At 40.2% G+C, this 25,946-nt stretch overlaps 1 protein-coding gene across 2 annotated transcripts in view; it reads left to right on the top strand.

The window, feature by feature from the left end:
* LOC6048798 (probable G-protein coupled receptor CG31760) overlaps positions 1-25,946 on the top strand; it is a 191,818-nt gene that overhangs the window by 145,441 nt on the left and 20,431 nt on the right. Inside the window, exons 8-10 of one of the 2 annotated variants that reach the window (XM_038253566.1) lie at positions 9,419-9,668; positions 9,873-10,144; positions 21,634-22,506. In XM_038253566.1, the coding sequence (XP_038109494.1) occupies positions 9,419-9,668; positions 9,873-10,144; positions 21,634-21,730 (619 nt within the window). In that variant the 3' untranslated portion in view covers positions 21,731-22,506. Of the gene's footprint in view, positions 1-9,418; positions 9,669-9,872; positions 10,145-21,633; positions 22,507-25,946 lie in introns of those variants that run through there. The other variant, XM_038253567.1, reaches the window with a different exon arrangement.

The following is a 25,946-nucleotide window of genomic DNA, read 5'->3' as shown; positions in this document are numbered from 1 at the left end:
TGGTTTTTGATACTAGACATGAAATTTGACATTTCGGCAGTAGTGGCCACAATCCGGAGTGGCCGGAGGCCCGGCGGATGTTCCGATGGGGGGACATTTGCCGAACCGTAAGAGTTGGGGCAATATGGGTATCAAACTTTATGGTTTTTGATACTGGACATGAAATTTGACATTTCGGCAGTAGTGGCCACAATCCGGAGTGGCCGAAGGCCCCGCGGATGTTCCGATGGGGGTACATTTGCCGAACCGTAAGAGTTGGGGCAATATGGGTATCAAACTTTATGGTTTTTGATACTGGACATGAAATTTGACATTTCGGCAGTAGTGGCCACAATCCGGAGTGGCCGAAGGCCCCGCGGATGTTCCGATGGGGGGACATTTTCCGGACCGTAAGAGTTGGGGCAATATGGGTATCAAACTTTATGGTTTTTGATACTGGACATGAAATTTGACATTTCGGCAGTAGTGGCCACAATCCGGAGTGGCCGGAAGCCTCGCGGCTGTTCCGATGGGGGTACATTTGCCGAACCGTAAGAGTTGGGGCAATATGGGTATCAAACTTTATGGTTTTTGATACTAGACATGAAATTTGACATTTCGGCAGTAGTGGCCACAATCCGGAGTGGCCGGAGGCCCGGCGGATGTTCCGATGGGGGGACATTTGCCGAACCGTAAGAGTTGGGGCAATATGGGTATCAAACTTTATGGTTTTTGATACTGGACATGAAATTTGACATTTTGGCAGAAGTGGCCACAATCCGGAGTGGCCGGAGGCCTCGCGGCTGTTCCGATGGGGGTACATTTGCCGAACCGTAAGAGTTGGGGCAATATGGGTATCAAACTTTATGGTTTTTGATACTAGACATGAAATTTGACATTTCGGCAGTAGTGGCCACAATCCGGAGTGGCCGGAGGCCTCGCGGCTGTTCCGATGGGGGTACATTTGCCGAACCGTAAGAGTTGGGGCAATATGGGTATCAAACTTTATGGTTTTTGATACTGGACATGAAATTTGACATATCGGCAGTAGTGGCCACAATCCGGAGTGGCCGGAGGCCCCGCGGATGTTCCGATGGGGGGACATTTGCCGGACCGTAAGAGTTGGGGCAATATGGGTATCAAACTTTATGGTTTTTGATACCGGACATGAAATTTGATATATCGGCAGTATTGGCCACAATCCGGAGTGGCTGGAGGCCCGGCGGATGTTCCGATGGGGGGTCATTTGCCGGACCGTAAGAGTTGGGGCAATATGGGTATCAAACTTTATGGTTTTTGATACTGGACATGAAATTTGATATTTCGGCAGTAGTGGCCACAATCCGGAGTGGCCGGAGGCCCCGCGGATGTTCCGATGGGGGGACATTTGCCGGACCGTAAGAGTTGGGGCAATATGGGTATCAAACTTTATGGTTTTTGATACCGGACATGAAATTTGATATATCGGCAGTATTGGCCACAATCCGGAGTGGCCGGAGCCCCGGCGGATGTTCCGATGGGGGTACATTTGCCGAACCGTAAGAGTTGGGGCAATATGGGTATCAAACTTTATGGTTTTTGATACTGGACATGAAATTTGACATATCGGCAGTAGTGGCCACAATCCGGAGTGGCCGGAGACCCCGCGGATGTTCCGATGGGAGGACATTTGCCGGACCGTAAGAGTTGGGGCAATATGGGTATCAAACTTTATGGTTTTTGATACCGGACATGAAATTTGATATATCGGCAGTATTGGCCACAATCCGGAGTGGCCGGAGGCCTCGCGGCTGTTCCGATGGGGGTACATTTGCCGAACCGTAAGAGTTGGGGCAATATGGGTATCAAACTTTATGGTTTTTGATACCGGACATGACATTTGACATTTCGGCAGTAGTGGCCACAATCCGAGTGGCCGAAGGCCCCGCGGATGTTCCGATGGGGAACATTTTCCGGACCGTAAGAGTTGGGGCAATATGGGTATCAAACTTTATGGTTTTTGATACTGGACATGAAATTTGACATTTCGGCAGTAGTGGCCACAATCCGAAGTGGCCGGAGGTCCCGCGGATGTTCCGATGGGGAGACATTTGCCGAACCGTAAGAGTTGGGGCAATATGGTTATCAAACTTTATGGTTTTTGATACTGGACATGAAATTTGATATTTCGGCAGTAGTGGCCACAATCCGGAGTGGCCGGAGGCCTCGCGGATGTTCCGATGGGGGGACATTTTCCGGACCGTAAGAGTTGGGGCAATATGGGTATCAAACTTTATGGTTTTTGACACTGGACATGAAATTTGACATTTCGGCAGTAGTGGCCACAATCCGGAGTGGCCGGAGGTCCCGCGGATGTTCCGATAGGGAGACATTTGCCGGACCGTAAGAGTTGGGGCAATATGGGTATCAAACTTTATGGTTTTTGATACTGGACATGAAATTTGACATTTCGGCAGTAGTGGCCACAATCCGAAGTGGCCGGAGGTCCCGCGGGTGTTCCGATGGGGACATTTGCCGAACCGTAAGAGTTGGGGCAATATGGTTATCAAACTTTATGGTTTTTGATACTGGACATGAAATTTGACATTTCGGCAGTAGTGGCCACAATCCGGAGTGGCCGGAGGTCCCGCGGATGTTCCGATGGGGAGACATTTGCCGAACCGTAAGATTTGGGGCAATATGGGTATCAAACTTTATGGTTTTTGATACTGGACATGAAATTTGACATTTTGGCAGTAGTGGCCACAATCCGGAGTGGCCGGAGGCCTCGCGGCTGTTCCGATGGGGGGACATTTGCCGAACCGTAAGAGTTGGGGCAATATGGGTATCAAACTTTATGGTTTTTGATACCGGACATGACATTTGACATTTCGGCAGTAGTGGCCACAATCCTGAGAGGCCGGAGGCCCCGCGGATGTTCCGATGGGGGGACATTTTCCGGACCGTAAGAGTTGGGGCAATATGGGTATCAAACTTTATGGTTTTTGATACTGGACATGAAATTTGACATTTCGGCAGTAGTGGCCACAATCCGGAGTGGCCGGAGGCCCCGCGGATGTTCCGATGGGGGGACATTTGCCGGACCGTAAGAGTTGGGGCAATATGGGTATCAAACTTTATGGTTTTTGATACCGGACATGAAATTTGATATATCGGCAGTATTGGCCACAATCCGGAGTGGCCGGAGGCCCGGCGGATGTTCCGATGGGGGGACATTTGCCGGACCGTAAGAGTTGGGGCAATATGGGTATCAAACTTTATGGTTTTTGATACTGGACATGAAATTTGATATTTCGGCAGTAGTGGCCACAATCCGGAGTGGCCGGAGGCCCCGCGGATGTTCCGATGGGGGGACATTTGCCGGACCGTAAGAGTTGGGGCAATATGGGTATCAAACTTTATGGTTTTTGATACCGGACATGAAATTTGATATATCGGCAGTATTGGCCACAATCCGGAGTGGCCGGAGGCCCGGCGGATGTTCCGATGGGGGGACATTTGCCGGACCGTAAGAGTTGGGGCAATATGGGTATCAAACTTTATGGTTTTTGATACTGGACATGAAATTTGATATTTCGGCAGTAGTGGCCACAATCCGGAGTGGCCGGAGGCCCCGCGGATGTTCCGATGGGGGGACATTTGCCGGACCGTAAGAGTTGGGGCAATATGGGTATCAAACTTTATGGTTTTGATACCGGACATGAAATTTGATATATCGGCAGTATTGGCCACAATCCGGAGTGGCCGGAGGCCCGGCGGATGTTCCGATGGGGGTACATTTGCCGAACCGTAAGAGTTGGGGCAATATGGGTATCAAACTTTATGGTTTTTGACACTAGACATGAAATTTGACATTTCGGCAGTAGTGGCCACAATCCGGAGTGGCCGGAGGCCCGGCGGATGTTCCGATGGGGGGACATTTGCCGAACCGTAAGAGTTGGGGCAATATGGGTATCAAACTTTATGGTTTTTGATACTGGACATGAAATTTGACATTTCGGCAGTAGTGGCCACAATCCGGAGTGGCCGAAGGCCCCGCGGATGTTCCGATGGGGGGACATTTTCCGGACCGTAAGAGTTGGGGCAATATGGGTATCAAACTTTATGGTTTTTGATACTGGACATGAAATTTGACATTTCGGCAGTAGTGGCCACAATCCGAAGTGGCCGGAGGTCCCGCGGATGTTCCGATGGGGAGACATTTGCCGAACCGTAAGAGTTGGGGCAATATGGGTATCAAACTTTATGGTTTTTGATACTGGACATGAAATTTGACATTTCGGCAGTAGTGGCCACAATCCGGAGTGGCCGGAGGCCCGGCGGATGTTCCGATGGGGGGACATTTGCCGGACCGTAAGAGTTGGGGCAATATGGGTATCAAACTTTATGGTTTTTGATACTGGACATGAAATTTGACATTTCGGCAGTAGTGGCCACAATCCGGAGTGGCCGGAAGCCTCGCGGCTGTTCCGATGGGGGTACATTTGCCGAACCGTAAGAGTTGGGGCAATATGGGTATCAAACTTTATGGTTTTTGATACTAGACATGAAATTTGACATTTCGGCAGTAGTGGCCACAATCCGGAGTGGCCGGAGGCCCGGCGGATGTTCCGATGGGGGGACATTTGCCGAACCGTAAGAGTTGGGGCAATATGGGTATCAAACTTTATGGTTTTTGATACTGGACATGAAATTTGACATTTTGGCAGTAGTGGCCACAATCCGGAGTGGCCGGAGGCCTCGCGGCTGTTCCGATGGGGGTACATTTGCCGAACCGTAAGAGTTGGGGCAATATGGGTATCAAACTTTATGGTTTTTGATACTAGACATGAAATTTGACATTTCGGCAGTAGTGGCCACAATCCGGAGTGGCCGGAGGCCTCGCGGCTGTTCCGATGGGGGTACATTTGCCGAACCGTAAGAGTTGGGGCAATATGGGTATCAAACTTTATGGTTTTTGATACTGGACATGAAATTTGACATATCGGCAGTAGTGGCCACAATCCGGAGTGGCCGGAGGCCCCGCGGATGTTCCGATGGGGGGACATTTGCCGGACCGTAAGAGTTGGGGCAATATGGGTATCAAACTTTATGGTTTTTGATACCGGACATGAAATTTGATATATCGGCAGTATTGGCCACAATCCGGAGTGGCCGGAGGCCCGGCGGATGTTCCGATGGGGGGTCATTTGCCGGACCGTAAGAGTTGGGGCAATATGGGTATCAAACTTTATGGTTTTTGATACTGGACATGAAATTTGATATTTCGGCAGTAGTGGCCACAATCCGGAGTGGCCGGAGGCCCCGCGGATGTTCCGATGGGGGGACATTTGCCGGACCGTAAGAGTTGGGGCAATATGGGTATCAAACTTTATGGTTTTTGATACCGGACATGAAATTTGATATATCGGCAGTATTGGCCACAATCCGAGTGGCCGGAGGCCCGGCGGATGTTCCGATGGGGGTACATTTGCCGAACCGTAAGAGTTGGGGCAATATGGGTATCAAACTTTATGGTTTTTGATACTGGACATGAAATTTGACATATCGGCAGTAGTGGCCACAATCCGGAGTGGCCGGAGACCCCGCGGATGTTCCGATGGGAGGACATTTGCCGGACCGTAAGAGTTGGGGCAATATGGGTATCAAACTTTATGGTTTTTGATACCGGACATGAAATTTGATATATCGGCAGTATTGGCCACAATCCGGAGTGGCCGGAGGCCTCGCGGCTGTTCCGATGGGGGTACATTTGCCGAACCGTAAGAGTTGGGGCAATATGGGTATCAAACTTTATGGTTTTTGATACCGGACATGACATTTGACATTTCGGCAGTAGTGGCCACAATCCGGAGTGGCCGAAGGCCCCGCGGATGTTCCGATGGGGGAACATTTTCCGGACCGTAAGAGTTGGGGCAATATGGGTATCAAACTTTATGGTTTTTGATACTGGACATGAAATTTGACATTTCGGCAGTAGTGGCCACAATCCGAAGTGGCCGGAGGTCCCGCGGATGTTCCGATGGGGAGACATTTGCCGAACCGTAAGAGTTGGGGCAATATGGTTATCAAACTTTATGGTTTTTGATACTGGACATGAAATTTGATATTTCGGCAGTAGTGGCCACAATCCGGAGTGGCCGGAGGCCTCGCGGATGTTCCGATGGGGGGACATTTTCCGGACCGTAAGAGTTGGGGCAATATGGGTATCAAACTTTATGGTTTTTGACACTGGACATGAAATTTGACATTTCGGCAGTAGTGGCCACAATCCGGAGTGGCCGGAGGTCCCGCGGATGTTCCGATAGGGAGACATTTGCCGGACCGTAAGAGTTGGGGCAATATGGGTATCAAACTTTATGGTTTTTGATACTGGACATGAAATTTGACATTTCGGCAGTAGTGGCCACAATCCGAAGTGGCCGGAGGTCCCGCGGGTGTTCCGATGGGGGACATTTGCCGAACCGTAAGAGTTGGGGCAATATGGTTATCAAACTTTATGGTTTTTGATACTGGACATGAAATTTGACATTTCGGCAGTAGTGGCCACAATCCGGAGTGGCCGGAGGTCCCGCGGATGTTCCGATGGGGAGACATTTGCCGAACCGTAAGATTTGGGGCAATATGGGTATCAAACTTTATGGTTTTTGATACTGGACATGAAATTTGACATTTTGGCAGTAGTGGCCACAATCCGGAGTGGCCGGAGGCCTCGCGGCTGTTCCGATGGGGGGACATTTGCCGAACCGTAAGAGTTGGGGCAATATGGGTATCAAACTTTATGGTTTTTGATACCGGACATGACATTTGACATTTCGGCAGTAGTGGCCACAATCCTGAGAGGCCGGAGGCCCCGCGGATGTTCCGATGGGGGGACATTTTCCGGACCGTAAGAGTTGGGGCAATATGGGTATCAAACTTTATGGTTTTTGATACTGGACATGAAATTTGACATTTCGGCAGTAGTGGCCACAATCCGGAGTGGCCGGAGGCCCCGCGGATGTTCCGATGGGGGGACATTTGCCGTACCGTAAGAGTTGGGGCAATATGGGTATCAAACTATATCATTTTTGATACTGGACATAAAAAGTTGCATTTGGCCATTACCTGAAGTTAAGCAGTTAAAATAAATTGCTTATAAGCCAGGAAGTAACAAATAGATTACTGCGATGCACATTTTTTTGTGCAACTTCGAAAATCTGTTTTTGGAGCCCTGTAAAGGGCAGTTTTAATGTCTGCTGTTCAAATTTCCTTTACTGCCGCCGATTGCTTGCAACAGCCTTGCAAAAACATTCCCGCATCTTGGTAACTTTCGAGTGGTGAAGGATAGTAAATTGATTTCACTTCGATTTCTATTTCAGCTCCACTTGTAATTTCCGTCCCCTTAGTTCGATAGGATGGTTATTATAAGGGGGAAATTTGGACCGGACATTCTAATCGAAAATTTCAACAATCATCTTGCAAAGTTCTTTGTCATACTGGTCATGTGTAACATAACCACCTGCACCTTTTTTTAATTTAAAAAACTGCCGTTCTACGCATAATTGTCCCATGTCATTTTTAAACGATTCTGACTTTTTATCATTTTTGAGTTTAGTTTTACGTATACTTTCCGAAAAATACATAAAATCTAGTACTTTGTTAGGAAAATCATTGAAAACAACACCAAGTCGTTTTGTCCCATCGTTGGACTTCTACGCATAATTGTCCCACGAAGTATTTTCTATCACGAAATCATAAGTTTTACGAAGCCTTTTATATTGTTTACCTGTTTATCTACAAGAAGATTACAAATAAGGGTGGTTAAGTGTTAACCGGGGTGATTAGGGACTTATTGGGCGCATAGGAATCCACGAGACAATTATGCGTAGAAACACAGAAATCGATCGAAAAATTTCAATCGCGTTTTTCTCAGTTGCCCTTTTTTGAACATGGGACAATTATGCGTAGAACGGCAGTAAACTACTATTCAATTTTCAATTTGTGTTTTTATTAAAATTTAGCAGTTCTGTTCCAGGATGTTACATTTGCAATTCAGATTCTTTCAACTGAGATCAATTCATAAGCCTTTGCAGGGAGAGTACATATTTCTACGTTTAGATTTTGCTAGCTGAGTGCTCTTTTAGGGAAAATAAATTTTGAGAAAAAAAACCTAGATCTATGGTAAATTACTATAAATTTCAGTTTTTTAACAATATTTGAATCAAATGATTGCCATAATTGAAAAAAGAATTGTAGAAATTCGGATTTTTTTATGAAAATTTAAGAAAATTTTAGAAAAATTCCCAATCATTTGATACTTAAAATGTCAAAACTAAAATTTGAAATATTTTATTTTAGCACAGCTTTGCAATTTTTTTTAGTATTTCCATAAAAGTACATATTTCTATCAAAATGTATTGAAAATTCCTGATCACCCACAACATTTTATTTACTTCACCTCAAATTTATATGAATTGTATTTAAAAATAGTAAACTTATTATAATAAACATTTCAATGCAATCTTTTTTTTTTTTCAAATGGAACATTGGCAGTACCTATATTAATGGTTAATTTGACATAAGAAATCTATTCAATTTGCTTACTTTTGACCTGAAATGTTTAAGAACACTGCGTTGAAACAAAAAAATCATCGAAGATGTTTTCAAAGTACTATTGAAAAAAATGCTTAGAAAATAAAGTACGTGGACACTGTGTGACCCAGCCCGGTACATGTTTTTAAAATGTAAATTATGAGAAAAGTTTTATCGATTGAACAACCCGAGCAAACGGCAATAAAAAAAAATCAAGCCGTTTCAATAACAAATACTGTTAAAATAACAAAAAATGTTATGGAATCTTCTTGAAAAATCCATTTGTGTTCAATAAAAGTTCATGTTATCATAACAAAATTTGTTATTGGTCTAATATTGACAGCCAAAACAACTTTGGAATAACATTTTTTGTTATGGTAGAATACCGCCAGTTGTTATTGGGATGATCGGATTAGTTTTTAAAATAACAAAAAATAATAACAAAGATTTGTTCGAAGAATAACTAAGAATTTTATTTGTCTGTTATTACAATAACAATCCAATAACAAAAAAAAATCAAAACGACGAATAACAAATCATGATATAAATAACATAAAATGAGTTGTGATTCCTTTTTTTTTTTTTTGCTGAATTTTTAATACGTCAGTTTCCCAGAGTATTCCTCACGTGTGCTGATCAAACACGGAAACACGTGCACGCGTGGATTTCAACTGAATGTTTGTGGTTTCCTCGCGTGGTTGATTTGATTCTGTGCCACAGAGTTTGCTCATTTCGCAATCAGTTCCGAGGGTAATTAACATCGCGGTGGAAATCGCAAACAGTTTAAGGTCAAAGTTGGATGTTTGAAGCTTAAACATTTGAATTCATTGCGAGAAATTAACTTTGTATCTTTTTTTCTCGGCAGTTTATTCTTCTTTCCCCAGGCCGGCCCCGACATCAAATATCTGCTGGGCTTCTTGCGAACCCAGCTCAGCACATCCGTCACGATAGCGCTGGTCTTTGGGCCGAAAGTGCTGCGAATTTTGCGCGGCCAAGGTGACCAGTGGGATCAGCGGGCCCGCAAGCGTGGCATTACGGCGTCCTTTTCGCTCAACGGCATCGGGCTGGTGCCGGAGGAAACCGCCGACCTGTACCAGGAAAATGAGGAACTGAAGGTAGGTCGAAGGATGGATTGAGAGGAGGTGAAAGACCATGCTGCTCCATTGAAGCATTGATTTGTTGAAGACTTTGATGGAGACGCATGGTGTTGCACAATGAAAAAAATCACAAAGGTTTGAAATAACACCTTGGTTTTCTTCTTTTCTTTTTCTTCCAACAACTCAAAATAACACAACCAACTCGCCGTGGTTCGTCCCAAGGAAGAGATTCAGAAACTCGCTGCTCAAATTGAATTCATGAAGATTGTTCACATGGAGATGAACAATCGCCACCTGAAGCCAAAGCCGGGCAGTTACTTCACGCTGAAGAGCCCCCTCGGCAAAAGTATTGGGGCTGGGGGGCTGCACTCGTCCCACCGGTACAAACACACGCCGAAGGAAGACTCACTGAAGGAGAACAGCGGCGTCATCACCGAGGACGGGCACAGCGGGGGCACCAACAGCTGCTACTCCGGGACGGCCAATTCGATTGGGTGAGTTTATTTTGTGTACTTTTCATAGTTCATCAGCGGGAAATGAGTTACTTTCCAAAACAAATGGCAGAAAATCCGGGAAATTTAATTAAACATCACTTTAAGCGGAAATGTGTCCACCCGTAATGTACTCACATCCCACGTGATAAGCCCGCCAATGACAAACACGTGTATGGTCCATTATTACTTTATTACACCGTTGACAAAAAAACGTAGTCCAGTCAGCACACACGACATTCCAGGCGATACACCTTGACAGATGGCCGCTCATAAAGAGCTGCTAATGGTCGCTGGGAAGAAATACGAGCTTTTTTCACTCCCACGCGGTGAAAGAATTATTGCCCCTTTTCCATACATCATGAAAATTTTATCAAGAAAAATAGCCCAAAATATTCTTAGGACCTTGGAATCGCCCAGGTTCTGGTTTTGGAATAATGGATTTGAACATGTTTTCAAATGCTTTTGGTACATTTTTAATTTCACCACCAAAAAGTTAACAAAGGAGGTGGATTCTTTATCCTAAAATTATTTAAAACGTCTTTCAGCAAAGCCTGAATACCGCCTAGCATCCCTGTTTGTATGTGAGAGTATGCATTTGTGTTTGTGTGTGTGTGTGTGTGTGTGTGTGTGTGTGTGACTAAGTGAAAACGCTTGTGATTCTGACGGTTTCGTGTGACGTTGGCATCAGCTACGTTTACCACCCACTCTAATGGTGTCGGGCTTCCGCTAGTCTCCATTTCGCCAGGTATGGAATGAAATATTACGTGTTTTTTTCTTGAGGCAGAAAATGTCATCAAAACACGTTTTTCACATTTGGATGTTCATTTCACTACTTGATGATCTTATTTTTTAAGATTGAAAACCTACATAAAAAGAATCAATTTTCATTACAACACTACGTTCGTCATTCTAGAGGTAAATTGAATAACCCAAAAACAAATTTCTGTATTTGTTACAAAATGAGTCAGTACCTTTTTTTCAAAACTGATACTGAGGTAATCTCTGATGCTTTTGGTAATTTTGCTTTTAGATACAGTTGCTTGAATCGTCTTGTCTTGTCTTGTCTTTTTCTTCGTTTTTTATATAAACTTCTTTACAAAGTAGTTAGTAAAGTTTGTATTCAATCCAAATTATTTTTTTAATCAGTCAAAAATGCCTATTTAGAGTTGAGACACTGGATTTATTTTGATTTGTCAACAAAGAACTGTTTGTATGTAAATTTTTCGAAAGATGTTATAAAACATTTTATAGGAATCATATTTTCATGAAAAAAATATGAATAGAGAAATAACAAGCCATTGTTTCAGCATTTGCATGGAAAATGTGTTTTAAAGTGAGCAATTCTCTACCAAAACCGGAAATGGATTTTATTTGTATTTTTTTATTTGGCTCAAACTTTGTGGGGGCCTTCCCTATGACCAAAGAAACTATTTTGTGTCATTGGTTCACCCATACAAGTCTCCATACAATTTTGGCAGCTGTTCATACAAAAATGGTACGTAAATATTCGAATATCTGTAACTTTTGAATGAATTATCTGATCAATTTGGTGTCTTCGGCAAAGTTTTTCGAAAAGATCGCAAAATTTCACAAACGTTTCATGTTTTAACATTGAAAATCGGACCATTAGTTGCTGAGATATCGACATTAGAAAATGGTTGGCTGTTTAGGTGAGACTTAGAAAACTTCAATTTTCGTGTTTCTTTTTGTTTAAGCCGCTTTATCTCAGCAACCAGAGGTCCAATCTTCAATGTCTCTTAGACAATTTCATAGCAAATTTTCTGAACTTTTCAAAAAAAAAATATTTTTAGAAATGGTCACTCTTGGTCACTATTTTTCGCAAATATTTCGCTAAAATCAAACTTTCGGTGGCTATATCTTGAAAATAGAACCTTTTATCAAAACATCTGTAATGTACTTTTCCATTGGAAATTCAATTTTACATAAACAAATTACTTCAGATTTGTTTTTGCATGAAATTTCGATTTTTCGATCACTATTTTTTCAAAAAATCATAACTCGGCGGCAGATTTTTTGACCATGTTTCTCTATGGCTCAAAAGTTGTGGGTTTTTGTCCAGTAAAACATATCAAAAAATCTCGAAAATTAAAAAAAATACGTATTTTGGGAAATTGAGTTTTTGTGAAAAAAAAGTTGATTAAAAAATCTGAAATTTTTATTCCGCGTACCTATTTTTTCTCAATAGTCCTCAACAATACCTACCACTTTGCCGAAGACATCAAATTGATCAGAAAATTCATTCAAAAATTTCGTAGAGAGTTGCTCAAGTGCATTTTACACTAGTTCAGTTGTTTTGCAAGCATACATTTTCAAAAAAACTTAAGCATCGATATTCTCACACATGCTAAAAGTGATTCTAAACGCAAGGAAACGTATTTAAAATTCATTCCAGCTGATTGTACAGATTTCCATTGAAATGCTGATTTTTTTTTATATTTTCCACCCTGATTTCTCGGACCAACTTTGAAGGAGGGAGAGAGAAGGGGGATGGAAACAAAAAATAAAAATAAAATTTTTACCAGCCTTATCGCGATTTTACGAAAAAAAAACTAACTTAATCCACCTATGTGGTTCATGCCTTTCTCACTTTTTACCAACAATAATATTAGTGTAATATTAGTGGTTTGAACACATATTCAGCTATTTTTTTTTCGATCCATAAATATCATTTAATTGCGGTCATAACTCGAGACAAGGTTGAAAGATCTTCAAGGTTGTGGACTCGTTGGAAAGGTCTTTGATTACCTAACAGGCAGCAAATTATTGAAAAATATGTCTTTTTTGCATGTTCAAAAATTGATGGGGTGTACCACTAGGGTTTAATAAAAAAAATCGATTTTCCAGCACAGTACTATGGGGATTAGCATAGCATAGCATTGGTGTCTACCCGTAGCTGCTACTTCGTTATTGACCAAGACCCCCAAACATTGCTCCGTGGACCACAGATGAAAAGTAGGAACCAATCATCACCCCTTCGCAATTTTCAAAGGCCCCTATCGTGCTGATCAATACCGACGCCGGCCACGACCAGTGGTAAGACACGGGGAAGTGGATGGGAATGTTAGTCCGATACTTGAGTGATGGGACCGCCAAATCGACTGCGTCTCCGACAAAGTATCACATGAGTTTTGAGGGGTTAGTAAGATGGGTATGAGGTCAGGATTCACTGTGGTAGGTGATGCGACCATAAGCAATTTGTTTATCTTTTGAAATTTTAAAATCTTAGGCAGCCGGCTGCGGAAAGATACACAATCATTGATTTAGAAATAGTTTTTATTCGAACGCGGCGCCAAATTATCATTCATTCCCCGTCGGCGTGCCTTCCGAGCAACGACGCTGTGAGAAGGGCTCCTCCTTTTACTATTCAAGCAATATATTAAATTGTATTTCCTGTGGTTTCCAAATGAATTATATCAAAACTTTATAGTGAGGTTTGCAATGTTTTCATCGTGTTGCAGGATTTTAAGACGAAATGATCCGAAAATAGTAATCTACGAGACCGACAGAATTGCGAAAAATAGTAACTGAAAATTTCGTTTCGAGCAGTTATTAATAAAGCGACACTATCACGAATGGTACATTTTTAGGCCGAAGTCGTTATAGGTAGTTTTATCTTTTACGTTATATTTATAATTATCGGAAAAATAAGATCAGAGTAAAAGGAGAACGAATCCGTGAAAACGACGCATGAACTCGAGTTAGACATTCTCGTTTAACGACCGGTATATTAATATTTACGCGACTTGAAAGAAGGAAATAAGAAAAAGAAGAGGGAAAGTGGGGAAAAATATGTAAAATATAAGATGTATACAAAGATTAATTAAAGTAAATAGATAGATTGAAATAAATAGATAAGTTAAAATAATGTTAGATACATTAAAATAAATAGGTCAATAACAAAACGAATAAAATAAAATTCATTCATGCTTCCATCCATACATGAGCCAAATGATAGAATTCACCAATTGTGGAAACTCACAAATGACTCTTCACAAAAATATTCATTCACCCGCATCACTCAACTCAAACATACATGTCAACATAGAGCAGACTCACCCAGGGTGCCCAGTGTCGCATAAAACACGCTGGCTTCCTTTCCAGTTATAAGACACTTTTAAATCACCAAGGTATGCGTTTCCGCCTAATACACACTTGTATTTCAACAAACGTTTCTCGATTAACCCTTTTCATTCAAGTTTTTAATGATTCACAACCCAATAGAACCTTATACCATCCCCAAGAAAACAAAATAACAACACTTTTATCGGTTCAAACTGTTTACCACAACACATGTTCTCACACAATCTGTATTGCTCTACGCGTTCACATTTTTAACACTTTTACCAGTCCTTTGAATAAGCTATTCCATGCTTTTGCTGCTGTTCACTGTAAACTGAATATTTTGCACCTTACAGTTTATGACTTTGTTTGTTTAGTTCGTATACATATAATCAATCGATTCAGCAAACCAAAACAATCCCCAGCACTACAACAATCAGCTTTTCTGCTGGCAATCGGCGATTCTGCACGTAGAGCCCAAACGTCAGTTTCCTCAAGCAAGCGCTTGGCAGAAAAAAAAGAGCAAACAAATCCCCCCATCACACCCACGCAAACAAAACACCAAAGCACCCACTGCAACTTGACAGATGAAACTTCTACCACTTCAATATAAACATCAACAAAAGCTAACACCAACACAAACATGCATTTGAAAAAGCTTTGGGCAAGCTTGACGTAGTATGACGTTTCTTCGGAAGGAACAGGGGAAATGAAACTTCGCGAACGTTCCAAACAAAAACAACGAATTCGCTAACTGCAAATAAATCACATTTTTCGCAATAATTTCAAAAACCATTACTGAACTTCACTTGATTCACAAAGAACACGTCGCGAGCTACCGAAAAAACCAAACTTCTGGGTAAATTGTCGAATTATACACACAACAAATACAAAAATTCGCGGAGCCACGAACAACCGATCTAATCCGTTCCATCTGCCAAAAAGCTCCCCAGCACAGTACTATGGGGATTTGTATGGAAAAAATCATTTTTTTTATTTTGATTTTTATAAAATTCACGTTTCACGCTGTACTAAAATCGGATTCAAATTCTGATGCTCTGGAAGGTGCTCTACAACTTTGCCAAAGAGAGTATGTTGCTAGCTTGCCCCTAAAAAAAGATACAGTTTGCTCTAAAATCACGTTTTAGACCAGTTTTGAAGTCGCTGTGTCTTTTTTTAGGAGCAAGCTAGCAACATACTCTCTTCGGAAAAGTTGTAGAGCACCTTCCAGAGCATCCGTATAAGAATCCTGTTTTAGTACAGCGTGAAACGTGAATTTTATAAAAATCAAAATTCAAAAAAATGATTTTTCCCATACAAATTCCCATTGCAAATTAAATCGCTTTGCGCAAAGTGAGGACAATGGTTCCCACACTTTGGGGAGTTGTTCAGGACCCCAAAAGGAACTGAAAAAGTGCTGTGCTCACAAAATTTGGACAACTTTGATTTTTTCATACAACAATATTACACCCTAGTGTACGACCCCTCCATCACGAGATATAAAAAAACGTCACGAGATATCTTGGATTCAGGGACAAAAGTTACCCCTCAGGACAAAGTTTCTCGCAATTCGAAGAGAGGTCGGGGCAACTGCTGTATGAGTTGGTGAAAGTGCCGAGCTACCCCAACGTATTATGGTAAAATTAGACCAAATTTTCCCCATTCTGATAATTAAAAATGTAGACAATCTGGATCATTTGCTATCAGAAAAGTCTAAATTGGTCAATTCTATCAAAAGTTACAAAATTTTTAGGCAAAAAACAGTGTGAAAGTGACTACCCGAGCTTTAACAAACTTATTTGATCTGTTCCTAGTGAAAAAGTGTCTAAAAAATCTAAAATTATTGTCCGTTTTATTTTGACTTATTTTGACTGAGAAAACATGATGCAATTATAGTTATCTAACTTATTGAAACTTTTAAAAAATGATCAAAAATGCTTTGGACACCAAGCTTATTTTTATTGAAAGCCATTCCATACAATTTAAAAAATCTGAAACCTAAAAATCAAAAACTTTTTTTATGTTCAAAACATTCATATTAATCCGATTTTGGATTTTTGGATATTAAAACTAATACATCAAAAAATGAAGAAAATAAGATTTTTTAGGTAACTCATATCATCCTTTCATGTTTTAGGATTTTTGTTATTGAAAATTGTCAATTATTAAAAGATTAAAGATATTCAAGAGATACCCGAATTGCCTTAAACTCCTTTACAGGTTGAAAGTTGTGCGCAATTTTTTTTTTATCATTTTGGCATGAAATTTGATTCGGAAAAATCTCGATCTCCTAAAAAACCTCTAACTAAAACGAAATTTTTTTATCCAAGACAGCTTTGGATAATTTAGATCGGCATATTGTGGGTGGGCACCTCAGGGAAATAAACACTGGGTAAATTTTCCACCAAGACGCCACCAATGAGCAAAGCAGAGAAAGCAAAATTAATAACAACGAGATCGCATTTGCTTTCCACCTGTCAGCCGGCGTGGCCAAGTGGGAGTGAATGGGCCAGTGGTGGCCCGAGGGGGAAGTCCTGTCTCAACGGGATTGTTAATCGCCATTTTCGTCACGCTTTATTAACGCCCGGGCTACTGTGGACAGTGGGACTTTGGTGCGTTTTGGTGGTCAAAATTGTTTTTTTTTTTTGCTTTGATAATGTGATAATTACAATAAATTGCAAAACATCAATGTAATTGTTTTGGAGAGTTCTACATTATTTTTTTTTCTTAATTATTAAACAATTTTTCCCAACTGTCCACCACTGGCAATGGTTATTATTTTATGTCGTGCTCCCGAGCAAACGGTGTACAATGTTCGTCCATCATCATCGTAAACCGTGAAATACCTGCCAGCTTTGCTGGAATGAAAAGTCGTCTTCGAGGAGCACGGGGTCGTCGGAAGAAATAAATTCCGACACAAAACCACTACCGCCGCCATGATGATGGAATGCCACCGCCCAACTTCCACCAGGTGAGACGCAGCAAGAGCATCAGACATTCCCCCGACGGCACTGCCAATAAAGACGTCGGTCGCGTGGGAGAAGAGCACAATGTTGCTGGTTTATGGCGAGTGGCAGGTGGAAACAGAGTCAGGTTAGTTCCGGTGGAGCACGATCCGAACTCACAAACGATGTGCGATTTTCTGCTGATAGTGCAGCAGCAGCAACAATTTGCGGAAAAGTCGATCTTTTGATATTTATATGCAAATTTATGCTGTAGTTTTACGGTTGCTTTTACGAGCTTTCCTCCGTTGGTTTGCTCGAAGGAGCCCGGAAAACTTCTCCCTTTGAAAAGCAGTTTATTACGCTAGTTATTTTGTAGGGGTTTCTTTTTGCAGAAGTTATTGTTTCATCTATTTTTCTGGCTGGTTACGATGAGGAAGTTAATATCAATGGTTGAACTGGTGGCTTGACATTTCTATTGTAGTCGGTTGCTTATAGCCTGGTAGAGCTTATGATAATAAGAACGGTTAATATTTGAATCATTCTCTGCCAACTCACACGCAATCGAAAAAAGTCCCCCAAACCCTCTTCGAGATTGTGGTCCTTGATTACGAAGCCGCGATATCTCGTGCCGGAAAGGCGGTATGACCTCTTTTATTTTTGTAAGGCCGTTGAAAATATTTTTTGAAGTTTATGTCCCTCAACTCTGGCCACACGAGGGAGGGGAATATAAAAACATATAAGAATTGAAATTACAAGCCATAGAATTGACATTTGAATCAGAAGAGTGTTTAGAAATGCATGTTACACCTGAGCAGATCTCTACGAAATCGGTCTTTTTTCTTCAATTTTAAATTTTGTATTTTTTAATCCGGCTGAAACTTTTTTGGTGGCTTCGGTATGCCCAAAGAAGCCATTTTGCATCATTAGTTTGTCCTAACATTTCAGAAGGGCATAATTTTGAATGTTTGGTGCTTTTGAAATGTCAGTCTTGATTTAAAAAAGTTGAAAATATTGTTTTCGAAAAGATCAGGAAAACAGGAAAATTGATGTTTTTCAAGTCTCACCCAAACAACCCACCATTTTCTAACGTCGATATCTCAGCAACTAATGGTTCGATTTACTATGTCAAAATATGAAAAATTCGTGAATTATTTTGATCTTTTCGAAAACAATATTTTCATTTTTTTTAAATCAAGACTAACATTTCAAAAGGACCAAACATTCAAAATTATTCCCTTTTATAATGTTAGGACAAACTGATGGTGTAAAATGGCTCCTTTGGGCATACCGAAGGCACCAAAAAAGTTTCAACCAAATTAAAAAATGGGTAATTCTCTACCAACTCACACGAAATCGGAAAAAGTTGCCCCGACCCGCGGGTGGGGGTCATTTATCTGGTTTTTTACTAAGAACCGTTTTTTAGTGATTTGTAGCTCGCAACCCTGACGAGATAGAAATTTGGTGTCAAAGGGACTTTTATGTACAATTAAACGCCCGATTTGATGGCCTACTCAAAATTTCGAAAAAACGTATTTTTCATCAAAACAAGTTAAAAAATAGTTTTAAAATTGCTGCCATTTCCCGTTACTCAACTGTCAAAAATCGTGAGACATTTCGTTTTATGGGAAATTTAATGCACTTTTCAAATCTGAAATAACCCAGAAGGGTAATTTTTTCATTTAAAACAACATTTTTGATTTTCAAATTACCTGTTTTTTCTAACTTTGCAGCGTTACATTTTAGAGTGTAACAATGTTCTACAATGTTGTAGAGCAGACAAAACAAAAACATTTAATATAAAGACATAAGAGGTTTGCATGTATTCTTCACGAGTTATCAGAATTTTACAAAAAAGTTTTTTGAAAAAGTTATGATTTTGACCATTTTTGACTAGTTATTCGAATTTTTAACCCCTAAAACTACATCGTGTGCTTTTGAAAGTTTTTTTTTTTTTTGAACGTTCAGCTAATTTTGCATAAGAATGACTCCTTGCAAGATTGTTGTGGCTTGTGCACTGCTTGTATGTGGGGATTTTTCGAAAATAAAAAAAAACCGGATACACACACGCATCACGGAAATATTTTTTTTGAAAAAAAATCTGATTCTCGCAACGCACGAGCCTCAACAATCGTCCAAGGGGTCATTCTTGTACTAGATTAGCTGAACTTTCTGAAAAAATACTTTCAAAAGAACACGATTGAATTTTAGGGGTTAAAAATTCGAAAAATTGGTCATGAATGGTCAAATCATAACTTTTCCAAAAACATTTTTTGTAAAATTCTGATAACTCATGAAATGCAAACCCCCTATGTCTATATATCAAAATTTTTGTAATTGTCTGCTCTACAACTTTGTAGAACATTTTCGCACTCTAAAATGTAACCCTGCAAAGCAAGAAAAAACACGGAAAAAATTTTGTTCTAAATGAAAAAATGACCCTTCTGGGTTTATTTTAGATTAGAAAAGTGCATTAAATTTCCCATAAAATGACATGTCTCACGATTCATAACAGTTGAGTAACGGGAAATGGCAGAGATTTCAAAACTATTTTTAACTTTTTTGGTGAAAAATACGTTTTTTTCAGAATTTTGAGTACGCCAGCAAATCGAGCGTCTAATTTTACATAAAAGTCCCTTTGACACCAAATTTCTATCTCGTCACGGTTGCGAGCTACAAATCACTGAAAAACGTGTCTTAGTAAAAAACCTGAAAAATGAAAGGGGTCGTATCGCTCCACTGTCACGAAATATCGAAAAATGGACCTCGGATTCGTGATCAGGGACCAAAATGAATCCTTAGGGCAAAGTTTTACGCAAAGCGAAGAGGGGTCGAGGCAACTGCTGTGTGAGTTGGCGGAGAATGACCCAAATACAAAAAAAAAATCGAAAAACCGAAATCTGAGAGATCTGCTCATCAGCCTATTTCTTTTGAGATCATTTGTTTTCATAATATCTAAGTATCGACGATTTTTTTTGCCGAGAAAAAACTTTTTGCAGTTTGGAATTTCACAAAAAAAAACAAAATTGTGTTGATCGATCCCAGATACGCTAATTATCATTTTAAACGTAGAAAAATGCATTTCAAATTATTTTCAGTTCATTAGACTTCTAGTTTCTAGTATCAAAAGATTTGAAAATTCGTTTGTATTTTCGCTGTTTTAGAGTTTATGGAATTAAATACTCATATGTTTACAAAAAGCACTATATATATTTTTTTAAATCACGCTGGGAAAATTTTAGAATTTTTGAAAAGTATGATATTTTGTAAAAAATAGAGTTTTTATCATAAAAACACTCATATCCGTCTTTCACAAATATCATTCACGAGTGAAATATAGAACAAATTTTGATACATATTTTGGTAAAAATTTCTTGATTGCTGGGATTAGTCTACAATTTCATTGAAAAAAAAAATGAATTTATGTTTCACCAAGGCTTTATTCGCAGCTGAGTTAATACTTTTTAGAGGTATATCCTTTTTAAAGATTGTTTCTGTAATGTCTCTGTTGCAATAGCCTGCTCTGTCCCGCTTTGACCAAGTAACTCTCGTCAGTTACAAAAACGCGTTTTAGTGTTTGTCACCAAATCTCCATCAAGGCAACTTCCCGTAAGAATGGCATATTAGCCTAAACATTATTTTAGTGAAATTCAAGTTTCAGAAGTACGTTTGAACATTCTCTACCACCTGGTGCTAATAACTCGTTTTTGCCAAAAGTGGATATTAGCCTATCTGGATGTTTATTTGACACACCCAAACATAACCTTTTATCACGCCTTATCCAATAATATAAAAGCATAGCTTTATCAATATACGGGAACCGTGGTGTAGGGGTAAGCGTGGTTGCCTCTCACCCAGTCGGCTTGGGTTCGATCCCAGACGGTCCCGGTGGCATTTTTCGAGACGAATTTCCGTCGGATGGGGAAGTAAATGTTGGCCCCGGTCTAACCTAGAGGGTTAGGTCGTTAGCTCAATCCAGGTGTAGGAGTCGTCTCCCTGGGTTGGACTAACAATCAAAGGTCGTCAGTTCGAATCCCGGGGTAGATGGAAGCATATGTGTAAAAAGAGATTTGCAATTGCCTCAACAATCAAGCCTTCGGACACCAAGTAGGAATCTCGCAATCGAGAACGCCAAGGCTATGCTGTAGAGCGAATAATATGATTTTTTTTTGCTTCATCAATACTCATCGCACAACCAATTATTCCACCAAAGACACACCCTTTGTTGCACACAAATACATAAAAACCCAATAATGAAGCTATTGATGTCCGTTCGCTCACCCACACGTTACCATGGTCAGTGAAGGGACATCCCTATAATAAGATATCCTTGGCAATTAATCTTGATTTCCCGGAACTCACTCCCCACCAACTAACCCAATGTTGTTGTTGTCGTTCTTTTTTTCCATGTCTGTCCCGTCGTCGCCACCACCATCCCTGTGTTGTGTTGTGTTGTCATGCCTCCAGCTTCCCATCAACAACTACAACAACGCACATCGGTCAGCAGCAGCAGCAAACGCTCCAGCAAGTCCCGCCACAATCCAACGGAACCGAAAGGGTATGACATGGCTACCGAGGTGGATCACCAGCAACAGCAACTGCATCGCCATCAGCATCCGTCGTAGTTGTCTTCGAAACCCCTCCCGCAACCCCACCCCAGCGTGGCCACTGGCCGTCCCCATCCCCGTCAACGACCCCCACGTGTACGACCACCGACAGTAGCAACCGCAACGATGGCGTCAACATGAATTACAGTCTCGGAAGGAAGAAGCAAAAGGTCGACGAGCAGCAGCAGCATTACAGCAACAACAACAACAACCACTCTAAACTGTCAACAACAGTAACAACATCGTCAACGGACAGAACCAACAACAACAACAACAACTTAAACGACGACGAGTTACGGGAACCGGGACAGCAGCAACAGATTGAAATCGTCCCGTCAACGACGGTGACGTCTTCTTCGTCACGCTCGGCGGACCAGCACCAGGAACCACAGGAACAGCGCTACAATCGGATAAATAATAACCATGTAATTGCTGGTGTTGGCGCTGGTCCGGTGGAATGTCCCCGTGGAGAAACAGTCGAATCTGCTTGCGGTGATGAATGTGATGCAGCAACAGCAACAGTAATAGACGTGAGCATAAGTGGTGGTCCTTGCCCAAGTCCGGCGGAAGTTCCTACCCCTACCAATGACGGTGGCCATGAATCACCCGGCAAAACCGATGTCGACACCAGAATCCCTGTGTATGTTTGATCCTGGCAACCTCCCGGGGGAAGGTCGGGAAAGTAGTAACAGAGTGGTGGCGGGGTTACAACAGAGGAAAACAACTAGGAAAGGTGAGTTGAGTAGTTTGTTTAAACAGCATTTGGCAGAGAATGTCCTTAATCCTTAACTTAATTTGAGCTCATTAGGCCATACTTTTCAATTCTTCCTCGCATTTGAACAGTCTGACGCATGATTCGAGACAGAATTTTTATCAAAATTTGAGCTTACTTAAATTTATAAATATCACTTAAATGCTTATCACTGAAGATAAGGTTGTCACAACATTCTTCATTAATTCCTTAAACATTTACATTTTTTTAGTGTTTTTATGTGAATTTCAAAGTGCTTGCTCAATTGACAATTTATTCAGAAAAATTATCAACATTTTGCTTTATAGGGCATACTATCCATTAGTGGACTTTATTCCAACAGTGGATTGTTTGGATGCAACATTACAATAACTTAAGCGAATTCAACTGCTAATTAATTATTTACTTAACACGTTTGCCAGCATTCCCCTATTCAAGAAATTTTGTTTTAAGCTTTTGACAGTTGAATGCAACCATCTTCATTCGCATTTTCATAAGAAAAATCGTGGTTTGAAAATCTTTTAGTTTCCATTTTACTACATTTTTTGCAATTCTCAAATACAACTTTTGCAAAGATATTTTTAGTAAAATATTTGTTTCACCTTAAGTTAAGTGTCCGTGTATTTGATCAACTCAAACTCCAGAAAATGTTGAAAAATATAACTTTTCAATAAAAGTGCTGAAAAGTTGAACTTTGTTAAAAATAGCTCATACTCGTGAAACAAATATTTTTAGGAATCTTAAAATTACGCACAACTTTTCAAAAGGGATGCTCAGTGATTTTAAATGTCAAACGTGAATTTATCCAGCTCTCTTTAATTAATTCCTGAATTGCAATGTTAGATTCGTGTTCGTGAAAGATGTTTTCCGAGTGTTTTAACCTTCCCTTGGTATTAAAAAAACACACATAAGGTTTTGGGATCGAAAACTTTAAAAAATCGTCAAAAATCCAGTAGTTGACCGATTCCGGTTCTTTTGGTCACAAATGAATGCTTGGAACGTCCCCTTTCCGGAACCGACCTGGAAACCCGGATTTGGTCACTGTGGCTACTGGGAATCGGCTACAACTGAAAAAAGACCTTTTTGAGTCCGCTACTTTGACGACCTGTATCTCCGGCAATTTTCAACCAATCAGGATGCTCCGGGTTGAAATTGACAAGTACTGTACTCTGACCACAAATATTAATATCAGGGCCAGGTGACCTACCGGTTCCGGAAACCCGGAACATCTGAAAAGTTTATGTTTTACTGTTTTTCACGTATATGTGATACCAATACTCTCATGATAGTTGAAATTGATCCATAAAACTTACTAAAAACCAGGGCTGTGGAGTCGGAGTCGGAATTGGAGCCGGAGTCGGTGGAGTCGGGTCTTTTTGGGGACCTGGAGTCGGAGTCGGAGTCGGAGTCGTCATAACTCGAGCAGCTGGAGTCGGAGTCGGAGCTGGAGTCGGCTAAATTTTAAGAGCTGGAGTCGGAGTCGGAGTTGGAGCCGCAGATTTCTGATAACCCGGAGTCGGAGTTGGAGTCGGAGTTATCTTAAATTCAACAAAAAATATTTTTTTTATTGTTCAGTTATCATATATAATAGCTTAATTTACAAAACATCTTATATTTTTAATTGATTTATCAGATGTCATTATGTTTCTGAAGCTTTTTATTGTGATTGGAAAGCTCTAATTGTGTTATTACATTATAATCACTAAATGATAACCTCTTACCCAAGTATGTAGTATCATAATTTAAAAAAATATAAAAATAATATTGGTTATGTAGTCAGACATATCTAATTGATTCTTGACTGCTTCCTTTTGCCTATATTTATGTGCCTTTTCAATTCAAATTTGACTTTCTTTCTGAAAAAAGTACACACACAGTCATCTTTAACCCCGATAGCGAATGTCTTGGGGGTTTTAAGTTATATCATTTTTTAGGAAAAAAAAATACGAGGTACATAAAAAGATTAAAAATAGTAATCACTGTTTTTGGAAGTCGAAAAAGAGTCACTGACAGTTTAACTTTTGTTACAAATCATCAACGATAATAACAATCTCTTACTTGGAACTCAACATGCGCATTTTGTTTATAACTGAGTACAAGAAAATCAAAGTGTTGCATTTAAAATAATTGAAACAAAAAATATCAAAAGAAGTTACAACTAATTTTGAAATAATTATTGATTGTTGATATTGATGTTGATTTTAAGTAAACTATTTTGATATCGTTATAAATTATCGTTGAACAATTCTCAAGAATTCAGTACAAAAATGTACTAATAAAAAAAAGTATAGAACAAAATATAGGATTTTAATTTATTCTTCAAATATTATAAAAAAAAACAAAATCATCAAATTATCATCTGGTACGAATTTCCACATACTGTATATCCCACGCCAATATAACGGAAGGTGATTATCATTGCAAATCAATGTACCTTAAAAAATGGAATACTTGTGACCTAGAAAATATTTTACTTGTGGATATTTGTTTTTTATTATATTTTTAGTTTTTTCATATATTTTGATGGAGACGCAAGATCATCCATAAAGCTTCGTTTTAGGTGAAGATTCACGAAGTTTCGTGCGCCTCCTTTTTAAAGAACATTAAATTTTAAAATTAAAATAAATTAAAAATTTCCAGGGTAAAATATTTTTCACCGATATTTAAAAAGGACATCTTAAGGGTCCTTTCCACGAAGAAATTGTTTAGATTCATTGATTTGCAATAATAATCTCCTTAAGCTATGGCGTGATGTCCATGTACGTCCTAAAAAAAACAAAAAAATGTTTCGTTTAAAATTGTCATTTAAAAAACATGCTGCCTGTCACTGTGCCTCTTATAAATGTCAGCCTGAAAGTGGGCAAATTGAATTGTAATGTCCACTTACTTTTACTTTTAGAAACTTTTTCCGTTTATTTACTTTACTTTACTTATTTTTCTTGAGAAAACATGACGCTTAGAGAGTTTTTAAATAATCCTATTTATCAATGTTTTAAAAATAATTAACTAATAATATTTAACTAACTTTTAAAACATTTAAAAATTCGTGAAGTCGGAGTCGGAGTCGGAGCCAACCATTTGTTGAAAGCTGGAGTCGGAGTTGGCTAGAGTTGGTAGGCCGGAGTTGGAGTCGGAGTCGGAGCCAACCATTTGTTGAAAGCCGGAGTCGGAGTCGGAGTCGGAGTCGTTTGAAATATGACCCGACTCCGCAGCCCTGCTAAAAACACAATACACGATTGCCAGAACCACTCTGGAGTGTTAGTGGCCACTTCCGGGTAACCTGGAACCGGTTCCCGGGTATCCGATGAACGGCCAACTTGATTTTTTTGGTGAAAACCCATCATGTTGCATAAGGGGCATTCCATCTGAAGAGGAACAGCATTTGAAAATTACCATCTCCAATTCTGCTCAAATTTGGCAGA

Source organism: Culex quinquefasciatus, chromosome 2 (genome assembly GCF_015732765.1).
Source record: "Culex quinquefasciatus strain JHB chromosome 2, VPISU_Cqui_1.0_pri_paternal, whole genome shotgun sequence".
Taxonomy (NCBI): domain Eukaryota; kingdom Metazoa; phylum Arthropoda; class Insecta; order Diptera; family Culicidae; genus Culex; species Culex quinquefasciatus.
The sequence above is the reverse complement of the archived record's forward strand: the minus strand, read 5'-3'. Positions and strand labels throughout refer to the sequence as shown.